This window comes from Manacus vitellinus, unplaced genomic scaffold, assembly GCF_001715985.3.
Source record: "Manacus vitellinus isolate BGI_N305 unplaced genomic scaffold, ASM171598v3 scaffold_0_pilon, whole genome shotgun sequence".
In the NCBI taxonomy this organism is placed as follows: Eukaryota; Metazoa; Chordata; class Aves; order Passeriformes; family Pipridae; genus Manacus; species Manacus vitellinus.
In genome coordinates, this window is record NW_021938789.1 from 53,781,912 (window position 1) to 53,804,253 (window position 22,342).

Below are 22,342 nucleotides of genomic sequence, written 5' to 3' on the forward strand. Positions count from 1 at the left end.
TTCCACTCCAAGGAAATCTTTTCAAATAACAGATTATGTGGTATTCTTATTCAAAATATCCTTCAACAAAGGAAGACTTGTGGAGAATTCCCAGTTTCAATACCAAGCTGTTCCAACCCAGAGAAGGAAAATTAAAACCAGTCATATGAGAAAAAGTTTCTTCCCAAATAAATATTAGATGAAGTATGTAAAAATCATTAGCCTTTTAATGAATTACTGTCAGACACAGCCATAATACACAGCAATAATTCTCAATATGGTAGAGGGAACTTGGCATTTTTTACCTACTCCTCCTGCCTAGCCATGCTAAATCTTTTCCTTCTTCTCTCTGCAGCCTCCTCAGCCATCCCAGAACTTTGAGCCTGCTGAACTAGTCCTCCCTGTTAGCACTGCTCCTTCCTCTGTCCCAGCAGGGAGCTGACAGGCCAAGGCTGCAGCTTGGTTGCTCCACCTGGGCAAAACCAGCCCTTTTCTCTCCCCAGGATGCAGGCACCACTGTAGTGGTGCTGAGTCTTAAGCTAGATGTCATGTTCAGAGCTGGCTTTATTTTACCTGTGGTCATCAAAAAACACAGCCCTAGAGTATGTTCGTAGTTTAGCTGTGCACAAAAGAAAGAACTGAAAAAAACCCAGCTCTGTGGTCACAATATTCCTCTCAAAATATGAAGTTATCAACCCAACCAAATAAGTTTTCCATTGATCCCTAGAACAACTGTTATAGCATGCTATACACCACTGGGAGACACACACAAAAAAAACCCCAAACCCAAGACCAACAACATAGTCCTTAATACACTCCAAGGATGCACTAGAAATCTGTCCTGAGAGCAGCAATTACTTTTTACTTCAAACTTCTCAGAGGTGTCCAGGAAAATTCTGGTACCAGAGTAACATCAAGCTTTTTAATGCTTTGCCAAAAGGCATCAGACTTTTTTTATACAATGACACCACAGGACAAGCCTTCTGCATCATATGCAAGATGCTAAAAAGCTGAATAAATACTGTCACACTCAGCTTTTGCTTATCTAGGAAGTTGATGCGTGACTTCCTGTGCTTCTAACAATAAAACTGGGGGGAACCAACTGTGCTGACCCCAAATATACATTTATGGGCTTAAAAATAATTAGGTCAAACCACAAAAACTAGTGCTTGGTATTAAAACAGACATGATATGCAAAAGTTTCTGAAATAATGGCAATATTGAAACCAAGACAATCCTCCAGCAATAATCATGAGTCTGTGATAGTGATTATCAGATAATTGATCGGTTTCAAATTCATCAACCTGAAAAAAGCACAGCTAATTGCTAGCAGACATCAAGGAGTGCAAAGAGGCATTAATATTTCAACACAGTTTTAGATGATACCTTTAAACATACTTTTGCATGATGTTTTATTTAAAATATACAAAGCCGGGTTTGAAACGGAACTATTTCTGATTTAATCTGCACATCTCGGATCTTCAGCACATCCAACACTGATAGTGCCTGGCATTTACAGAACACAATTGACAAGATGACTCATTGCGAGGAATAGCTCACCACTGACTGAAACGCTGAAGGGTTCAGACGCTGTGTCTGCCCGCTCAACCACTACTGGCAACTCGGAGCGGCAAAGCCCCGCAGCACAGTTTCCTTCATATTTACATTATCTCAAGATGCTTGGCTGTCTGATACCGGAATTTGGCACAGGTACACAGTTTGGGAAACATGCTTAGAAATATAAGGTATTGTAAGCAAAACAGTAATCTATACCATTGTAAGCAAGGTACGTAGGCAAGTTTACTTTGTGACTGGCACTGTACATGAGGCTGACACGGACTTGTAACACAGCTGCAAATACAACTTTTTATATCAAACTCCATAGCACGGCAACAGCCATTTTTTTTTTTTTTTTTTTTTTTTTTTTTTTTGTTACGTGAAAAGGTTTTCTACTTCCTCCTCACCGTCTATTCTCCGCCTCAGGAGCAGACAGCCTGGAGACTCAGCTCAATGCTGCCATCTCTCTCTGCAGCTCAGATTAGCAGCTACGGTAGTTCTGAACTCGACAAACACTGCTCTGGCAAACACTTTACCTACCACATCCCCACAGAAGGTGCAACCAACTACTTGCACGCAAAAACACGCACAGAGTCTTTAACACCGACATAAAAAGCTCCTCGATGTTTTTTAAACATTTACCCAATTCTCAGTAGCTAATTCTAAATTAAATACTCCAAACAGAATCCCAAAATGCTCTCTCCAAGACAAAACATAGGTGTGCATCCAACCAGCATTGTGTTCCATAGAGGAGAGACAGGATGCACATCCTGGTGCCTCAGCATCTCCTACCAGGTAAAGCACAGCCAATGTCTTATAAGGCAATGCTGAACCAGAAGCTCACATGCATTTTAACCAAGGCACTGCTTTTGATGCTTCTAATTCATTCAGAGCAAATAATTTCCTTCTTGGCTTTATTAAAGGGAACATAACTGAGAAAAAAATTATCCAGCCATTGACAAGTTTATGTTCAATATCTCTGCTATGCTCTTCTCTCTCTGAATACCAGACTACTTCTGCTATGACATGACAAGACTATTCTCAGTTTCCACCCACACTAGACTGTCCTCTCTTTCCACCCACGCCAACCTCACACCCATTATGATTAAAAGAGATAAAAACATGGCACACAAGCACCGTCTCTGAAGAAGCATCTGTCCTGTTTTCTTCTGCTGAACATAACTTGCCTTTGATATATTATCATTAAAGTAAAATAACCAAGTAAAAATTGTTTTTAAGAATAAGTACAGGTATAAAATCCTGCACCCTGAAAGATGGATTTTCTTCATCGTACAATTATTTGGCCAAGCTCTTGAGGCAAAAAACTGAACGCTCTCCTGGCATTTGTTTAGAGCAGCAGACAGCAGCAGAAGGTCCTCTAGGGGTTTTTTGTTTTGGTTTTGGGATTTTGTTTGTTTTAGTTTTAAATGCAGTTGACATTAAGTTCACAATCAGTAAAGAGAAAATCATCAAAGACTGCTTGGAACGTAATGGACAAATCAAGCTTACTGAAACTAAGTGGATACTGAGTTCCTGGAAGAGAGTACCTCACCTAAATCCATTCTTGAAACCCTGGGAAAAGAAATATTAATCAAACGTGGATTGATGTTTATTTCTTGAATACTCCCCAAAACAAAGTTAATAGGTAGAAGTCTTTTCCATCGGAAGAAATTACCACACTCTGCTAACTGCAGGCCTCCTTTGGTAACTTTAATTCTCTTCCAACTGTGCTGAGAGGCAGATCCCACTACAGGGAGACATGTCTCTAACCCATGAAAGCTCATCATCTGTCTTGAACAACAAGAGGGTTACACATAAATTTTGCATCTTCTTACATGCCCCTAAATGAAGGCATAAAGGGCAGAGTGGACTTAAAACTTCTACTCAGTTTAGCCTACCTACCCACAGCCAAGAGAAAAAAGAAACAAACATTTACTTCATGAAGAAAGTGTTCATGCAATTTCCACAGTTATGTTCTTGTTTTTCTTTCCTTGCAGGGTATCAGAGAAAGAAGGGGAAAAAAAAAAGACTACTCGAAGAAAACTATAGGAACACACTTACAAATAATAAACCAAAATATAGTGTACCATAGACCAAAACTAGCCTTTCGTTACATGACCACATGCAAGTCTTTCCATGAAATCTGCCTCACCCACTGCAAAGAGAAGATCTATACTGAAGCAGGGTTTTACAGAGAAGGCAACTTATCTGTAGGACACCAGCTTTATCTGCAATGTTTCCCTGCTGAAATATTCAGATTGTAAATGCCAGTAACTGAAATTTAAAGTGATGAGACAGGCAAACCTTATCTGAAAAATATTCAAAAGAACAGAATGAACAAAAATAACACCAGACAGAATATGGTCTAATCTGGAATAACATCTTTAATGCATCAGACAGGGCTGATACAAAAAAGCCGAAGAGAAAAAGGATTTCAGATATTTCTTACTGTTTAAATGCAAAATTCTCAGTATCACAAAGGCTGCTTGGTCTTACTAATAATATTGTATAGTAAGTGTATACATAGAGAACACTGTTTTTCAGTAATGCCCTGCACTGACAGCAAGTATGAACAAACCATTCTTCTGTTCAGCTATCTTATTTAAGCTGGACAGTGATACAAAGAAAGATATAAGTATTCTGCCCTGTGCAATGTCAGATCTCTAGGAAAAAACAGATACAATTCCTGAAAAACCCTCAGTCTCCCCTTTGGGAGTGGAAAGCAAGATCGGCATTTTAGGAGAAAAACAAAATGCACACAGAGAAATTTCAACATCTCTTTTAACAAACTAAGAAATATACAGCAACCAACTGCCTATTTTCACCTCTTTGCCTCTTTTTTTTAAACAAACACAACAAAATAAGCAGGTTCTCCACACAATACCATATACAATGCAGTGAGCCTTAAGAGTGGCTGGTCACCTCAAGTTTCAACATGTCCATACAAGGACTGTTTTCTCCTCACAGGGCAGTGATATCAAAAGCTGATGTCACCCAGTGCCCAAGTTACACAAGGTCTGTGACACAAAGCCTGTCCACAATCAATCCAAACTACTTCTTGAATACTGTCTGCATACTAACCTCTCTCTTCCATCTCCAGTTTTGGGAGGTACAACAATGAGGATATGCAACAGTAATCCTGGCAGCATGTTTGTCTCTGGTGTGATACTAACTCCACCAAAAGGACTTCAGTACTTTTTGTAAGTCACTTGCCTGCTCAGCTCCTGTTCTTTCGTCTTAAAGCAACTAAACAGAAATGGAATTCTAAAATAACTTAGTCTGTTCCAACGCCCAGCAAAGGTACAGGAACCGCCTACAAGACACAGGTTTCTCTTTTGTTGCTGTTGCACACAAACATTGGCTGCCTTTGTCAAGAGAGGTGCTATTTCCTGCTTGTGAGCACTTCTTGAAAATACATCTCTTGAGGGAAAGCCATACACAAAAGGCTGGGACTGGACTCCTGACCTGGTCAGTGTAGTCAGTGAAATGTCCACTATGGAAAAGTCTTTTCCAGAGATCTACAGGACACTTTATCACACAAGCCTTCTTCAAAGAGCAGACCCTTCAAAGAGCTTCACCCTCTTCACTAACAGGTTGGGTTGATCATTACCTCGTGTTTCAACAGCACTGATGCACTTTTTGATGACAGTGAACCCTATTTTATCCAATTGTGCACCTACAAGACAAAAAAAAAAAGGTTTGAACAGTTTTAAAGCATCATTGCAATTATGTCTTTTCAATGAAAATAAGGTTGGACTTAATCATATAGCTAGTACTTCTGAAGTAAAAGTGTAAATATTCTGGAACGGAAATACTCTATCACTTTTTCTAAAAAATTCTGCTTTTCTCCTTCACAACCCTGCCTAGCCCAGCTAAAGGCTCATTCTTATGGTAGTGGCTTCACTGAATCTGTTCACAGCAGCATCCTTTGAAGAATGGGATCTCTGATTAGTTACATATGTTGGCAGATGCAAAATTGAATTTAACAGTACTTACTGCAACATCGACAATATCTGAGAGAGTTCACCAAATGGGACAAGGAAGTACTTATGATGAAAAAACATAATCATCAACAGAAGGGCTTTTACTGAGTCCTACCCTGAGCCAAAGAAATTCCCACACTAAAGATACAGGACACATGTATATAATTTCACAGCAGTTAATGATCTGACTACATGGAAGCAGATGCATTAACAGGACAACAGCTGAGCTCCAGCATTCCTTTGTTGTTCCTATCTTACACTTTTTCTCTACATCAAAACTTCATTTAAATGCTTATATTGCAAAACTGCCCTTCCCCCAAACATCTGGCCTTCTTGCTCCTGGGGACCTGGTCTTGCACGATGAAAAGAAAACTGTGGAAAAAATTCTATTAATAACACCATGATCCAGCTTTAACCAGCAATTTAATTACTTTTTTTAAAAAAAAAAAAAACAAGCATAAATTCCCTGATAATAAAAGAAGGATACCTGTTTTCATTCATTCACTTAGCTAACAGAAGAAAGCTGATGTCTAAAGAAACCCTTTTCTTCTACTTCCATTTTGGTTTATATTTTAAATGCATGCATTCAGCTTTTTTGCTGACCTTTATGTTCAGCCCCAATTGCTTTTAAAAGCACACTTACACGTTCTAACAGATGTGTGCACACAGTCTGGATTAAGAAATTGTGATGCATTTACATACAAATTCAGCCAGTTTTGAGTCGATTTCAAGCATGAAGTAAATTGGCAAAAACAATCAGACTGATTCTCTAGTTTATGTCCAGTGCTATAATTCTTATATATGCACTAAACTGTGAAACCCCATTAATTACAAAATCCCCAAATATATTCAGAACTCAAGATTTAAAAGTAAAATATTTAATTAAGTTAAATCCACTGGAAAAAAACCCCTACCTTTGCCTTTCTCAATTGTAAAATGTTAACAGAAATCAGCTTTAATATTAATCTAAATACTTACTTCCCTCTCGTTTTGCATTTGGTTTATTCAAATTGATGAACAGCTAAGACAAAAAGAGTAAAAAGACATAAATTATTTTAAAACTTTTATGAAATCAGTTAAAAGGCATCCCCAATCTTAATCCTCAGTAGGCACAAATACAGCTGTTTACAGCTAAAACATATCACCTTCAACTGCAATGGTTCTAACAGCAGGACCAGAGGTCCATGCCCCCTCAGATAGTAGATAACTGCATGTTTTAGGGAGTAAAAGTTATTAAAAATTCCCAACAAATACAGTTCCTTGGGGAACAGAACAATGTTAGCTACAGCCACTGAAATTCATTGTGATTTACATGCTCCACGTTCCTATGTTTTTTGGCAGTTTAATTTCCCACAGTTGCAAGTTCACTCATATTGTTGAGAAGTGCTTTCATGAATCCTGAGACTTAATGTCCCAGTTTGGCATTCCCAGAAGTTGTAAACTTACTGGGGAGTCCAGCTCAGACAACGTGGCATGGTAATAAACACCTCTGCAAAAGAAACCAGATTTAGGTAACAATGATGTCAATAAAACTTCCTGCTAAAATTCCCATTAGACAACTACTGGGGACAGGCATGTGGCTGTCATTGTCTAGAAAACCCCATTCTTTCTGGCCCACGAGACCAATATATTTATGATTGCAAGAATAATCTACAGAGTGTTTCCATTCTACAGTTCACATCCATTTCCTTATGTGAGCCAGAAATTAAGCAAATTCAAGCACAGCCTCAGTCCCATTGAGAAGAACTGTTTTGATCTAGTTTAAAAAAAAATAATACCATGTAACTCACTCAAATTTTGCCATTGGAATAAAGTATGCCAGCATAAGACTAAGTGAACATGGTTATACTAGACATTTTCTAGAACACCAATATCATCATTGCGATGGGAAACCTTTTATAAAAATTGATGCTGTCATCACAATGAAAAATATCTCATATCAGCATTAGCAGTTATCCACATTGAGCTTTACCAAGTTACTCATCTCTCCTGAGTTTTATTTCACTTTTATTCTTTATTCATTGAATCTATCATTTTGCAAACTACATAATCCCAGTTTACTAAAGTATAAATGGGATCAGAAAGCAGAGGGTGAGAGAATTCTCCATTATACTATTAAAGAATATTTAAAAAATGACAGTTACAGCTTCTTTTCCATCCAATGCTTCCATCCATAGCTTCCTGTCTTCCTCAGAAAATGCCTGCATGGTCACAGGAACTCCAGGCCTGCAAATGTACCAACAACACAGAGTAACTGCACTCACCAGCAACCAAAAAATTCTTGTCAAAGTCTACTTCCAACTACAAGCAAAAGCCCATTGTATTAAAAGTCAGGAAGTTTGTTTGTTCATTTTTTGCTTAATAACTAAGCACTGCTCACCTTGAAAATAAAAGGTGTAGAAGGGATACACACTGTAGGAAATAGGGAGAACAGGGAAGAAAAAGGAAAGCAAATGTAATCTGCAAACTATTTCAAATAGCTCATTGTTGATCACTTGCTGATTCTGACACTTGCTAGGAGTTACTGAGTTTGCTGAATTGTAAATAAACTTGGTCTTGCATTGCCACTAGATAAAAAATTTGTTAACTTGCTCAATATGTGATCTTTTGCTTTAAAGCAGCAACAATGATTGCACTTTGCCACTAAATATCTTATAAAAATAATCAAGTCTTAATGCAGGATCTCATTACGAAACTCCACTATTACAACTTTCCTAAAAAGGCAGGGATGGGCAACTGTGGGATGTAGGGATTAGTGGAACAGACATTAACAGAAATCTACTTTTGAGTTTATATCATAGAAAAGTAAACAGAGTAATCGTGTGGTTCAGCATAGCATACAAAGTAAGGAGAGTTAAAAGCAGAACAGGCTATTTGGGTAATTATTTCTCTACCAATTAAAAAAAAAATCATTTTATTCAGCCTGCCAGTACTTTTGGTAAATTTGTAAATCTCATTATATAGAGATGGATAGAAATGAAGAACTAAATCATAACATTCTCTCTCTTTTGTACGATATCTATCTTCAAGTAGCAAAATAGCCATAGGGGAAAATGTTGTATGAAAATAACAGCACAGAGAAAACCAGCACAAATCCCACTTTTATGTAAAACTGTAACAGTCTACACACCACATTCACATTTTTACAGCTAGAGAAACTTCTAGTTCATTTTCACCTTGCTATAAATTTTCTCAAACCACAAGATTTAGTCACAGCATAGAACTCCACAAACACAAATACCTCCTGCTCAAAATCTCTTTTCAGACAACATGTGATGACATTAATTTCTGCAATTAATAACCTTTAAGACTAAAACAATGTAATACTGGTACTAGTAATGACAGTAAGCAAGGCAGCTTCTCAAGCCATACCAGTTTTTTTCCAGTGGGAATGGGTCTGGCTGCAGTGCAGAACTGCAGCCATCATAAACATGCAAACTTAATCACTCACTGAAAAAAACATCCACAGTAAACTAACTAAAAAACCCCACGTGCTCATTTGTTTCTTTCTTGTCTACTTCCTTTTACTAGTTTAAACTACAACTTATGCAGGGAAAATATTCCTTCTTTTCACTAAATTACAACAGTCAAAGTATCCAAGAGTATCACTTAAAGGCAATACCTCAAACTCAATATATGCTGCATGAAATACTATTTACTTGCCTGCAAACTAAAGTCAAAAGAGACAAAGCCTTCCCTCCTCCTTGTCCTGCATTAGAAAAATTAAAATCTAAGTAGTATTTCAGCTCTTCATCAATAGAATATCTTTTTCCTACACCAGAAGACCTCTGCTGTCTCCTTAAGATTTAAATTTCTCTACATTTACCACTAGTCACCTTCAACTAAACATGATGGAGTAGCAGAAACAGAACAAAAACATCACTTCCCAGAGACCTAGCCCCTCAGAGCTTATAGTCATAAGTATCAGATTTTAAAACAAAAAAAAAAAACAAAACAAAAAACCATCTCAGCTTTCCTTTTGAAAGAAAAATACGTAAATTTTCAGCTAGCTCCAAGTAATGCTCAAGTCACACACAAGGTTGAATGTTTGTTACTGAAAAGTCTTTCCTAAAATTTTATGACCTTGCCTCCTTCCAAAGCACAGTAACAAAGAAAACCCCATGCCCAGCCATCAATCTGTATGTTATTTTTTAACTTGGACAAGCTGAGGGATAAGTGTGCCCTGAACTGATACCAAGGAAACAAGCTAATGGCCTGCAGCACAGAACTAATCTCCATGGGAACACCTCAGTACTACACACATATATTATTAAAAGAAAAATGTCTGATATCAAGGTCACAGTGGACCAGTTGTGTCTATTATATCTAGACAGAAAGACGAATTAGACTTTTCTCACTTTTACCAGAGAAAAAAATGAGAAAATGTTTTGGAGGATCAAGGAAGCACTGCTCTCCATCCTTCTCTGTTTAAACTTGAGGTACCCCATCGAGCAGATGACGCACGGGGGGGGGACAGACTAAAATTTCTCATGCTACTTTTTAACAACTTTAGCAGACTCAGTTTGAATTCTGTTATCCAAACTGACCAATAGACTGACACAAGAGGAGCTGCTTCCAAGAGTATAAATCTTTACTCTCTTTCCTACTCTTGGAACACTGTGGTAGAATAGTTAAGCCATATCCTTCTCAAGTTAAAAATGCAAGTTCAAACCATGCTGTAGGCTGGTGGCAAATGCCACCTGAGCTGTAAATGAGTATCTTGTCATCTGCCACGTGAGCTAGAAGTTTTCTGATGCAGTGGTAGTTTGACATCCTTTGACCCATTGCTTGTTATAGGAATGGACATGCCTCAGGCAAGCCAGTCTCACTAGGCATAGCCTTGGATCTAAGTTTGTGCTCGTGCACATCATCGTCATCACAGACACATTCACAGATCACTAGCAGTCATAGGAGAGAGGGGCCTGACAGCACTGGCCACTTCAGCCTTTGAAGTGAAAAGCACTAAGAATTTGATAGGAAAAAAAACAAACAAAAATCCTACAAAGCTTGAAGACCTACTATGCTATAAATTAGAATATAGTTAATTGGTATAAGTAAGGAGCAAATGTATACATTAAAAACAGCTCAGAGCAGAGGGGGGGTGGAAATGTTAAAACACAGTGACAGTCCACTAGTTTATATCTAGCATTTAATTCTAGATGTGATCCATTTCTGCATAAATACAATCTGCATCAAGAAAATGTAGCATTACCACACCTGTATTTATTTGCAGTGCCCTATTAAGTTGGATTCTCTCATCTTCATAAATGAAGGAGACTACCATGCCATTGAAAACAAATATTTATCATATTTTGAGAACCTCTAGTGAAAAAAGTGCACAATTATTTTCTTTTGAAATAGAGTAACAAAATGGTGGTGCTTCAGAACAACAGTGGCAACAACGTTCAAGATGCAGTGGACGATTATACCAGCCACAAAAAGCCTCAAAATCTTATTTTCAATCTGAAAATCCAGCATTTATCTTTAGCACCATATCATTTTGGAAAGCGGGATTGTAGCACAAAATGGTCACGATTATATGAATTATTACTGTGACCTCAGTCTTTCATCAGAGCAACACGTATTTCAATTTAAGCCATATATCTTCACTACCATAACAACAACTCTTAATAGTTTCTCAGATTTTTTTCTGTTTTTCTTTCATGTGAGCTCAGAGGACATCTACATTTCAGCTTAATTCCTCCCTGCTTCATCTACACACAGCTGAGGTAAAATTCAGTAAGCCATGGCAGCGCTTGTCTGCCCCTCCAGTGACCATTTCCCACTGGCAGTCTGAACGAGCACTGAGGAAATCAGAAGAAAACACAACAGTAATTTTACTGTAGCAGTTTTAACTACTTAGTGTGTTTCACAAGCTTACCTGTCTGAAGCTTCTAAGTCAAAACAGAATCGTCTGTCTATTGTATCTATATTTCTTTTGGTACAATAGGTAAGGACAAACAGCTCCTCATCACCCTGTGAAAAGAAAGATTTTATGTGCTTAACCTAGTAATTGAAAGCTCCAATTAGCCAGCTGTACAAAACAAGTAAGGCAAATTTATATTAAAATAATGGTAAAAGCTATGCTGAAAACTGACGCTTGCAAAAGAATTCATTCATGTTTGCTGTTCACTTCTCTGCACAACAACAAGTTCTGTGGCCATTTATGGGACATAAATGCAAAAGTATCGAGTCCATTTCAGCTGGAACTTTACAGCATGACTCAGTACCACAGTAAGTTGAACTAACAAAAACTATTTTGCCACAAAGATTTTGCACCTGTTACAATATAAGCACACAATGAGTTGTAAGAGACTTCTCCCATTTTTTGTCAGACACAGTGATCAGTGCTTTCTGTAGTAAAGGTTATTGCTACACCAACTAGAACAGTGTTCTTTACTATCTATAACCTGTCTTACAGAAGCATTTCTCTCTCCAAGACCAATCAGCACTAGGATCTTTTTTTACCCAGAAATCACATAAACTCATCTGTGAATGAGTTGTATCAGATTTAATCAGGACTAACTGTACATTTTAATTATGTATTGTCTTTTTCAGCATCTCTGACACAGAAGATTGTCACTGAAGGAGTAATTGCGTTGTGGGTTTCCAAATGGGAGGTCTTTTAATACAGCAAAAATGGCTTCAAAAGTGTTTCAGAATGCTGAATGCTTAGACACATACTATATATTATATTAACTAAAAAGGCTTATTACAATTAGAGTAAATCAGGATAAAAAATTCATAGAAGTACTGATGTGATTAAGGAAGCCAAATACCACTAATTTTCAGTTCATCAGGTTTTCCAGAGCTTTTGAAAGGTTCTTCCAAGTTCAATACATGTGTAAATATACACGTCCTCAAAATGATGAAAGCTATCTCCCCTCTGCTCAAACTAATAAGATATAATAACTTGATAAAATTACAACAACATGATCTTCATCCAAATTTGAAGACAGGACAAGGTGCTGCATTTACAGGCATATTGACTCAAGCATTATTTTCCAGCTTCAGATATCCTTTTTCCTTGCAACAAAATGCATTTCATCCATATTAATGCATTCATTCAATGTGTCATCTCTGAAGGTGCTGAGTGCCATCAATTCCCAACTACTTCAGAAGGAATTAAAGCCATTTAAAGATCAACAAAGTTTCAGGTCCTGAATATTTCAGATACTATCAAAGATACCTGAAATTACATTCAGTTATCAGTATGAATTATATCCCTATGAAAATCCATTTTTCTAATCCCACTTCTACTTCTTACATCTCTAAAAAATAAAAATCTAACTGGAGCATGTAAGAAAAAAATTTTTAAGTCATTATATTCTCCTGATTTATACTTAAATAAGTTAAATGCCTCATGAATAAACCAGATTCTAAATAGTGAAACATTGTGTGTTATTGGTACCATGTCCTCTGGTCTTCTAAAAGGAAGCAACTGGAAAGTCTACAGAATTCCTATCTATTAATCCATCCATAACTTAAATGGTAGAATGAATTGCGTGAGGAAAGAAGAAAAAAAGGGGCAAGGAGGGTAGAGAGGGAGAGTTCTTGACACATCTTATCTGACACATCCTCTGATCTTGATACAGGACAAGTATAAGAGTGGAATACAAAAATATACTCACAACTTTCCCTCCTGATCTGTGTTCAAATGGGATCATTGTGAACTTCTTTGTCTCTTTCCTATACATGCAGTAGTGCTTCACCCAACTGGAACCAAAGGGAGCGGGTCCTACATAACACAAAAGCATTAAATAAGATGTATTTTTTCCAGCTCCTGTGTTTTCTTCTCCCACTTTTTAAAATGATACTTCAGAGCCTAACAATTAACTCCTAATAATGCAGTATTTAAAACAAAGGTATGAATCAATAATATAACATAATACAAATGTTAATAGGTGTTTACTATTCTAAAAACTGATAAATGTAATATTTCACATTTATGCTTAATGACAATTGTAAAGAATTATTACATATCTTTGTTTCACTACTACAGACAAAATAATATTTCTCTATAAAATAAACACCCCTTGGAAACTTTATTTATCAGAACATGGAAAGCTAGATTTACACTTGGTAACTTGAAGCTAAATAACCACAGATTGCAACCTGTGCTGCAAGTTCTACACTATCTACTGATTAATCTACTGATTAATCTACTGATCACAACTTCTGACACCTAAAGTCACTTCTAACTACTTAGCAGTGCACACCCTACATAGAATATACACACTTAAGAGCCCAGCTTACTGCATGGAGTATTGTTGAGATTTGCATCATAATGTTAACTGTTCACACTTGGATTCTGACCCTACTTATCTGCTCACTTCTATCGCTTCCCTTTTCCTAAAAAAGGTCTGCAAAGGAATCTTCTCCTTCTATAAGGGCAGGCATCTTAAAAATATGACTTAGGCAAAATGTTTAAAAAAAGATTACTTTGTTGTCATTCCTTGAGCAGCAAGTGCTCTGCATTTGGCTTTTTTACTAGCGTGAGAAAGATTTATAATTGTTTGAAGTATTGCCAGGATATTATTTGTGAGACATACACCTTCATGGCAAGATTTTTAACAGCAGCTACCTAACATATGGCCTGCTTTATTTGACTTTATGACCACAATTAGATACTGAGAGCATATCACTGAATCAAGGAAACGGCCCTCAATTTCAGCATACTAAACTAGCCCAATTTTCAGTGGCTAATTTGACAACTCATGTTGTCTGACAAAAAAAATGTTTGATAGTTCTAGGGGAGGTCATTAGTAGGGGATTAAAAATAACATGAAATCCATTCTTTGGTCAACTAAAACTTCCCCAAATTCAGACACGTTTACTAAGAACTGTCACACTTTCAGCTCCATGTCCTTTTTATGAGCCACAGTAACACTTGATTAGAGGCTTTGAACATTTACTGGGATGACTGTTTAATAAACTGCAAACACTTTGCTTCTGTTACCTGTAGAAATAAGACTTGCCTATATGCACAATATGGGCACTATGGAATACAAAATACACCTTACTTTTTTCCTGTACATAGAGGTAGCCTTCCATCGTGAAGTGATTTGCTCTTTTATGCTCCTGAGGATTCCTTCTGATCTTGTTCATGAGCTCCTCTACCTCTGACCTTGTTCCTTCAAAACGATTTCGTGTCTAAAAGACAACAGCAAAAGCTCTTTAGTAATGAGAGTGGAAGAAGGAGTTACTCTTTCTGGCAGATAGGAGTTATAATCATGAAATGGGTTTGCATGGCAAGGTTTTGGTGTGCAGGAGTGCTATAGAAGGGGCCTTTGTGAGAAGCTGTCCCCCCTGCACCACTGAGGGGGAGAAGGCAGAGAAAATCAGCAGTAGAGCTAAGCTTGGGAGAAGGGAAGGGTGATGGAAAGGTATATTTAAGATTTGGGTTTTATTTCTTGTTACTCTGCCCTAATATGATAATAACTTAAACTGACTTTCCCCTGTCAAGTCTGTTTTGCCTGTGATGGTAATTGGTGAGTGATCTCTCCCTGTCCTGATCTCAACCCACAAACTCTACAGCTGAGGAGGGGAGTGACAGAGCAGCTCTGGTGCTCACCTGCCATCCAGCCAGGGTCAACTCATCAAAAATAACTATAAAATGAGAGAATGACTCAGGCTGTTTTAGGACAGTCAGTGCACAATTTCCATATCTATTTACTCTCTAGGTTTTCTGATATGCTTCAAAATTAATGTATGGTTTAGATATTGGATGCTATGACTGTGGAAAGCACACAAAAAGTGCCAGAGTAGGTTTCTAGAACAATGTGCTGACCTGTTCAGAAAGAAGGGAAATACCGAATGCAAAATTAATTTGAATATTCAAGTTTCCTTACAGAAATATTACTACAGATACTGGTTTAATTCATTATATTCTTACTAGCTGTCAGGAAGTAGAGGATTTTCTGTGGTTATTGAGAAAAAAAAATGATAAGAAGGTCATCAACATATACATGCCAAATGTTTTGAGCACACACATGCAGAAGCAAAAACAAACCCAAAAAAACCCCTGAAAGTCCAGCAGATTATTATTTCTGAATGTCACTCCCAAAGTCAGCAGGCAGCCAGAAAAGATTTATTAGAACATTAATAAAAACAAACAGAAAGAAACCATACAATCCACGAATTATACAATGGGACTACACAAAATAACAGAGCAGTGCACACCTCACACAAGAAACTCTTCAGTTTGCTCTGAAAAACACTGAAAAGTGGCCAATGAGCAAATAAAACCAAAACAATCACTATAATAACTCGTTTTCTCCACATATGCACCTGTCCAAACAGCAAACACTGAAAATACACATTTAAATTCCATCAGGTACTTTGCCCAGCTGGTACATGTGTTTTGAGGAAAGCACATACTTCCAGATGCATGCTTATGTGTCTTGTTGTTTCCTGAAAGCATCTTTACTTTTCTGAAAACGGATGAGCTTCTGAAGATGTTGCCTCACCTATTTTATTTTTTCCCCAGGATAAGGATACACTGACACGAGTATAAACAAGCCTCAGTGTTTGTATATAGACAGTTCCAACACCATACTCCTGACTGGCCATCTGTACATGCAGATTTCAGATTTATGTGCAGAAGTTTATTCATGGGCACAAATACAGTCTATGCAAGCAGATCTGAGCAGCCACCCATATCCACATGTTTTACAGAGGAAAGCTGAAGATATTCGTTAGGTGATGACTAGAGAAAATGGCCTATCTTATCTCCAGGCAAAACAACTGCTCTAAACTCTTCCCATACGCATCATCCCAATTTCTGCTCACATCTGCTTGCAAATTTTGGAGTTAGACCCTGCCCATAACTAATTTCCAAGGTTCTCAACAATTTTATAAGCTTCTTTTCATAATTTCCTAGAAGAGCTGCATCAAAAAACACATTCTGTCCACAGGACAAAGGCAAAAAAATTGATAGTGACAGACTATTCATACCTAAACCTTCCTGACTGAGCATTGATCACTTCAAGGTTAGATACTTTAAATGATCCTGCCAGGGCCTTTGTCCAAGCTGTGCAGCAATCACAAATTCAGATGTGTAAAATGCATCCTGGGAATGGTGGGATGAAGGACCATGGGCTCCAGGAACCTGAAGGAAATTTCTATCTTCCTTTTGTGCTATGACAAAGCTGAGCTTAACCAGGAGTCAACCACAGCTGCTAAACCAGTGTGGCTATGCCCCCTCTTCCCAGGGAAGGTTTTTTAGCAAGGAGAAGTCCTGATAGTGCAGCAGTATCTAGTTGGAGATGTGGGGTTCTATAAAAGAAGACTTTTGGAAGAATCAGCTTTCTAGTGCTTGGGCTGCAAGGCTGGGGTGGGTCTTTTTGGTTCTTTCATTTGGGGGGGCGCAGAGGGGCAGTGAGGGGAAAGCAGGGTATGGGGCAGCGTGGGCAGAGGAAATCCACAGCATAATTCTCAAAGTAAAGACAACCTGAAAGAAAGGGAAGGCAATTACTAGAGCTACACTGGCAACTCTCAAATCACTCTCCATATCCAGCTAGGCTCTCCATGCTGAACCTTGTACCCTTCAATTTCTAACACATCAAGCCAGTGTTCTGCCAGCAGCTCAGCTGTACCATAGCCAAGCCTCAGCTCATTTTTCCCTTGGGAAGTTTTGTTCAACACAGCGGAGAATGTACCGTGCCCTCTCGTGATCTTTTCAGATGCTTCCTTCTATTCTCCTCTTACCTCAAATAGTTGTTAATCCTTGTCCTCCTTTCTTTCTACAGCTTCTTTCTATCTATTCAAAACATTTGAGCTGTAATGTTCAACCTCTTTAGAATTTGCTGGGGCACGCTGTAATACCATTCAGCCAATTGGAACTGCAGCTGTTGAGATTAGTTTACTTTCTTAACGCTCATCACTTCTTCAGATCACTTCACTGGCTCTTTTCCATCCTTAATCTGAAATCTAGCTCTTCAAAACCATATCACAGCTTCTCTCTCATGTTTCATTTCTTGCCCATCTTGCATCACCTCCCCTCTATCCACTGCAGCTCCACGCTGCTCCTCCCTCTGTCAAGCTAAGCATACAAAAGAAGCAAGTCTGTCTTAAACTTTCCTCCAGAAGCATTGACTTCTGCCACAAAAGTCTGCTTATGAAGTTACCACTAATCAGTTCCCCTTCCCAAACCAAACAACAGCTCAAAAGGAAACTTGAGACCTAAACATATAGGAAGAAAATTAAAGGAATGGTACCATGACACATGAATCACGTCACTATGTGTTACAACAACTGTAATCCTCTCTTCCGCCTTTCCGCCTCCCTGCGAGTTAAGCCATTTCTAAAAACAGACTGCCATCTCCAAGAAGTAGTTTCTGTGCCCAGATGCCCTCAGAGGTCAAGAAAGCAGATGCACTATCAGGAACTGATTGTTTGCAGTAAGGTACATGGTTTGCTTCATACCAACAGGCACATGCGAGTTCCTCTGAGAAAGTCTTATTGTTCAACAAATCCCAAGGAAGCAAATGGACCACCTGAGCAGTGACTCTGTCAGTCCCATTGTTTCAGCCTGTCACCTTGCTCCCTGCTCTCCCATTCCTGACCAGATCACACTGGGCAATCTGGTAGGAGGGTACAATAAACTAGCAGTGGCCCCTTTAGCCTGCCCTTGAAGGAACACATTGTTTTGTCACAGACATCACGGGTGCTAACACCAAGATGTTCCTTGCCTGAAAGGGCAGCTGCAAGACAAACAGAAACTCCAAGTCACACACCTGGCAGAGATACTAAAAAAGAAAAAAAAAAAAGAAAAAAGAATTCTCAGCTATTTTTCTTCTCTTTTCTTAGCTATGGATAACAGAGCCCTATCAAGGACTTTCAGACATCACCACCAAACACTTGATTTCAAAACACACCTAAAATACTGAAAATCTTGGCATTTCATTACCCAGTCTCTGAATTCTCCAGTGTTGCATGCATTTTTACAGACTTTATCCATTTTTCAACTCTTTCATGATAATCCTTGTGTTATTTCTCTATTAAAAATAAAAAAAGGAGAGGAGGTCTTTTACTTGGTGCTTATTTATTTACAATAGTATTAGAAATGACAAAAGAACTCGCTGGAATTAGCAACGATTTGCTCAGTGGTGTGGCTGATTATCCAGGAGATGGCACCATATCCCCAAAGTTCCCAAGCAATGCACTAACACCGCGGTAAGTATTGGCAGTACAGATACTGCACATGCAGCAACCTTAGCAGGTGATTTTACATAAGTAGACTCAACTTACATTTTGTATATTTATCTGCAGGGCCATTTTGTAATGATTGAAGTCTTTAGCAAGTTCATATCCCTGATGATAGAAAGTGAACAAACCCTGGAAAAACGACAGCACCTGAAATAGAAATACAACTTGTTAGAACGAAAAACTCCATTTCCTTGTATACAATTGCTGCACATAGGCACTTCTGGGCAGTCCTGCCTCTGGAATTTCACAGCTGATCTCTACTTTCCTTTTGACCACAGGGAATGTATATTCCTTATCTCCCGAACTTTCCTATTTAATGTTTTCCTACAGGTGGTCTATACCAATGATGTCTGGAATAAATGTTTGTGCACAAGGATCATCCTGTCTTTTAGTCACCATTTGCCTGGTCATTCCTCTCTCTACTAATGACCATGTGGAGATGACTTTCTTGTCAGAATCATCTGGCTTGTTCAAAGAAGGAAGCTTTCCATCCAGTAACTCCACCCATCACTGCTTTTTTGTGCACAGATCTGACCTTCTGTCAGCATCAGCAAATGATCAACTTTGCAGTTTCTGACTTCAGAACCTCAATTTAAAAGAAAGAATGAGTTATACTATGCTGGTACAACGTGCAGTCCTGTCTAACTCTCCCATTTGGTTCAGGCTGTTGGAAAGAAGCAAGTGACACATGAAGTAACTCTCTAAAGAGAACAAGCCAAAGAACCTATTTAATAAACTCTGAAGTCATATGCAAATAAACAGTTTTCAAAAATGCTAAAAACCACATAAAGTATTATTAAGGGAAAAGGGAATAAGAATTTGGTACTACATTTCAGCTTATTACTCTAGTGTAAACTGTAAATCCAAATTAAGCAACATGAAGTTCAGCCCCATCCAGAGGGAGTTTTCAGAATTGAGAAGGGAACATGTTTCTAACACATCATTTGAAGATTTGTTACTCTAGCGTGGCTCTGAGGAAACTTCAAATGGTTTTAAACATAATAACCAAATGAAAAACTATTTAGGATTAAAAAAAATCTTTTTTTTAAATTAACAAATAAAAATCCAACACAATTTTTAATGCTTTTTTAAATGCTTATTTTCCACAGCATTTTTCTGTTCCTTGAACAATGTTAATATAAATACAGCAATTTATTCCCCCTTAGGGATTTTAGCAATTTCTTCACACAGGGATAAACTATATCAAAACAGACAGTTCTTATAAGCTCCATAATGACCAACTACCTTGACTGGAGTCATTTGGAACTTCTTTCATTATTATGCTAAAGTAATTGTATCAGAATAAAAGGACAGACTTGGCACAAAAAAACAGACTTCAGAGCATGAGCAAATTAAACACTTCTACAATCCATCCTCCCTTTATCTCAGTATTACACCTACTGTTCTCTTACTGTATGATAAATTTAATTTATACTACAAAGCTAATGTACATTTCAGAAAATTTTAGAATAAGCTCCTCTCAGAGATTTAAGTAAGTCTGTTTAGTGCACATAAGATTTTTACCTAAATTCAGTGAAACCCCTTGATTTCTACACAGATTCAATTGCAAGTGATTTTAAACATATCAGGCTACCAAATAATGGGCTTCCTATAAAGCAGCATGCTCAATTAATTTAAATCTGCAGTTCTTCCCTAGCAGGCCTCTAAGTCCTACATTCATACTGAAAATTAGATTCCTTACATTAGTCAGCAATTATTATTTCATGGGTAAAAAAAATCCCAATGCAAGAAGCCTGATACCAACCTAATCTTGAACCCTCTGTCCTATCACACATGGTAAATTGAGGGGTTTGCAGTACAGCCAAAGGTTTCACACATTTTCTGACAATCAGCATCAGTGGCTCCAAATCCGCTGTAATTACTGAGGTAAGCTTTGAGGTGCCTGGTTATCTGTATCTATACCAGCAATTTGTGCAGATGTAACAAGTTGCTTTAAATTCTGCTAAGTCACACAATTGCACGTGTTTTCCAGAAAACAGAGCTTGGCTGTTGCCCACTTGCATTCCTTCTCAGCCTACCCCTATGAAACACAGTGTAGGCTGAAGTCACTGGTACTTACAGGTTCCACACACTCAAATTTCTTCCGCTCCTGTATCTCTTGCAACTTGCACACGTACTCGAGGGACAGTTCGTAGAAGTGTTTTCTGTTCTGCTCCACTAGGTTATCAGCCTGCAGACAGAACACATCCAATGATGTTTCAAAGGCATTTGCAGACAGCTTCAAGATGACACACACGCAGCGTACAAGTGACAAGCGGATAAGATAATTTTCTCCAAATTGGGATTTGTTCCTTTACAATACAGATAATTCATTTACTTTGGAACTGCAGCAGCAATTCCCTTTTACTAGGTAACATGTTGTTTTGAATAATGAGGTTAATTTTTTTAGAAAAGTTCCAATAACACCTCTTCAAGTTTCTTTTCTATGGAATCCAAGCCAGATATACAAGAGCAGGAACTTGTGCACTGCTTTAATAGCCTTGCAAAAGCCCCTTCCTAAACAGAGAGAGGGAGCTGGGAGCATCCTCCCTTACAAAAGGGAGAAATCATCTCTCCAGCCAAATTAAGGAAGAAAATATTGGTTTTGAAAACTACATTGCTGGTACTGTATGTTTTACTCTATAACCCAAATAACTGCTGTAAGTAGCTATAATGTTACTGTACCCATGCCACACCTGTGCCCACTCTGATTGGCAAGAAATGCAATAGAAAAAAGTTCACTTTTTGGTACAACACAAGTTTCCACAGAGCATCAAATATTTTAAAATGCAGCCTTTACTAGCTGCAGCTGATACTTAGCACAGCTTGGCTGGAATGACAACATCATATTGATGGTGAACAGTTACTTTTTCAGCTGCCATCCATCTGTACAAAAATATTTAATTTTCCAGCATCTATGTATTATTTTATGAAGTTATTATTAAAGGTACATGAGGCCCTTCTTAAACTTAAATTGGGTAATAGAAACTTTTATTAAAACACATTAAAGAAAGGCTACAAGCAGTTACTCAAAGTAACGAACACTTAGTCTTTGCCAGTGTAATGATACCAAACGTTTCTACACTAAATTACAAAAGGAAATGGAGAAAGGGTTAGGTGAAAGGACCAGACTTACTATCATGGACTCTCTCTTAACTACTGAGACTATATCCTTCAGGCAGAACAGTGACTGCTAAGCTTTAAGAGGATGAGTCAAATCAGCTTTAAGACAGTTTTGCCTTGAGACGTGCTTGGCTTTACTGCTCTGTGCTAGAAGTCTGTCAGCAGTTAAAGGGGAATAACCACAAATACCATTAAAAAAATAAAGCTCTGATATATACATATATCAGTAAGCAAATGATATATATATCAGTAAGCAAGCCATGCCACTTCAATGTATTCTATAAACCGTGCACCTCGGCAATTGTTTGAGTTGTCAGCAAAGCTTCTAATGATATAAACATGATATACATATATATGTGTGTGTATATATGTATATATATATATGGCCACAACACCATAGAAAAAGATTATAAAGTGGGTCTACAAGGACATTTGGCTCATCAACTGGAAGACTGCCCTATATACCCCAAAGCCCCACGTAAGCCCGTTCC

General features: G+C 37.9%; 1 protein-coding gene across 1 annotated transcript in view; it reads right to left on the bottom strand.

Moving 5' to 3' along the window:
- The window catches only part of ARHGAP10 (Rho GTPase activating protein 10), a 147,897-nt gene that overhangs the window by 63,923 nt on the left and 61,632 nt on the right, over positions 1-22,342 (bottom strand). Inside the window, exons 7-14 of the mRNA XM_018073497.2 lie at positions 20,809-20,919; positions 18,771-18,875; positions 14,543-14,672; positions 13,151-13,257; positions 11,401-11,495; positions 7,664-7,745; positions 6,498-6,540; positions 5,147-5,212 (exon numbers count right to left, since the gene is read on the bottom strand). Coding sequence (XP_017928986.2) covers positions 5,147-5,212; positions 6,498-6,540; positions 7,664-7,745; positions 11,401-11,495; positions 13,151-13,257; positions 14,543-14,672; positions 18,771-18,875; positions 20,809-20,919 — 739 coding nt within the window. The remainder of the gene's footprint in view (positions 1-5,146; positions 5,213-6,497; positions 6,541-7,663; positions 7,746-11,400; positions 11,496-13,150; positions 13,258-14,542; positions 14,673-18,770; positions 18,876-20,808; positions 20,920-22,342) is intronic.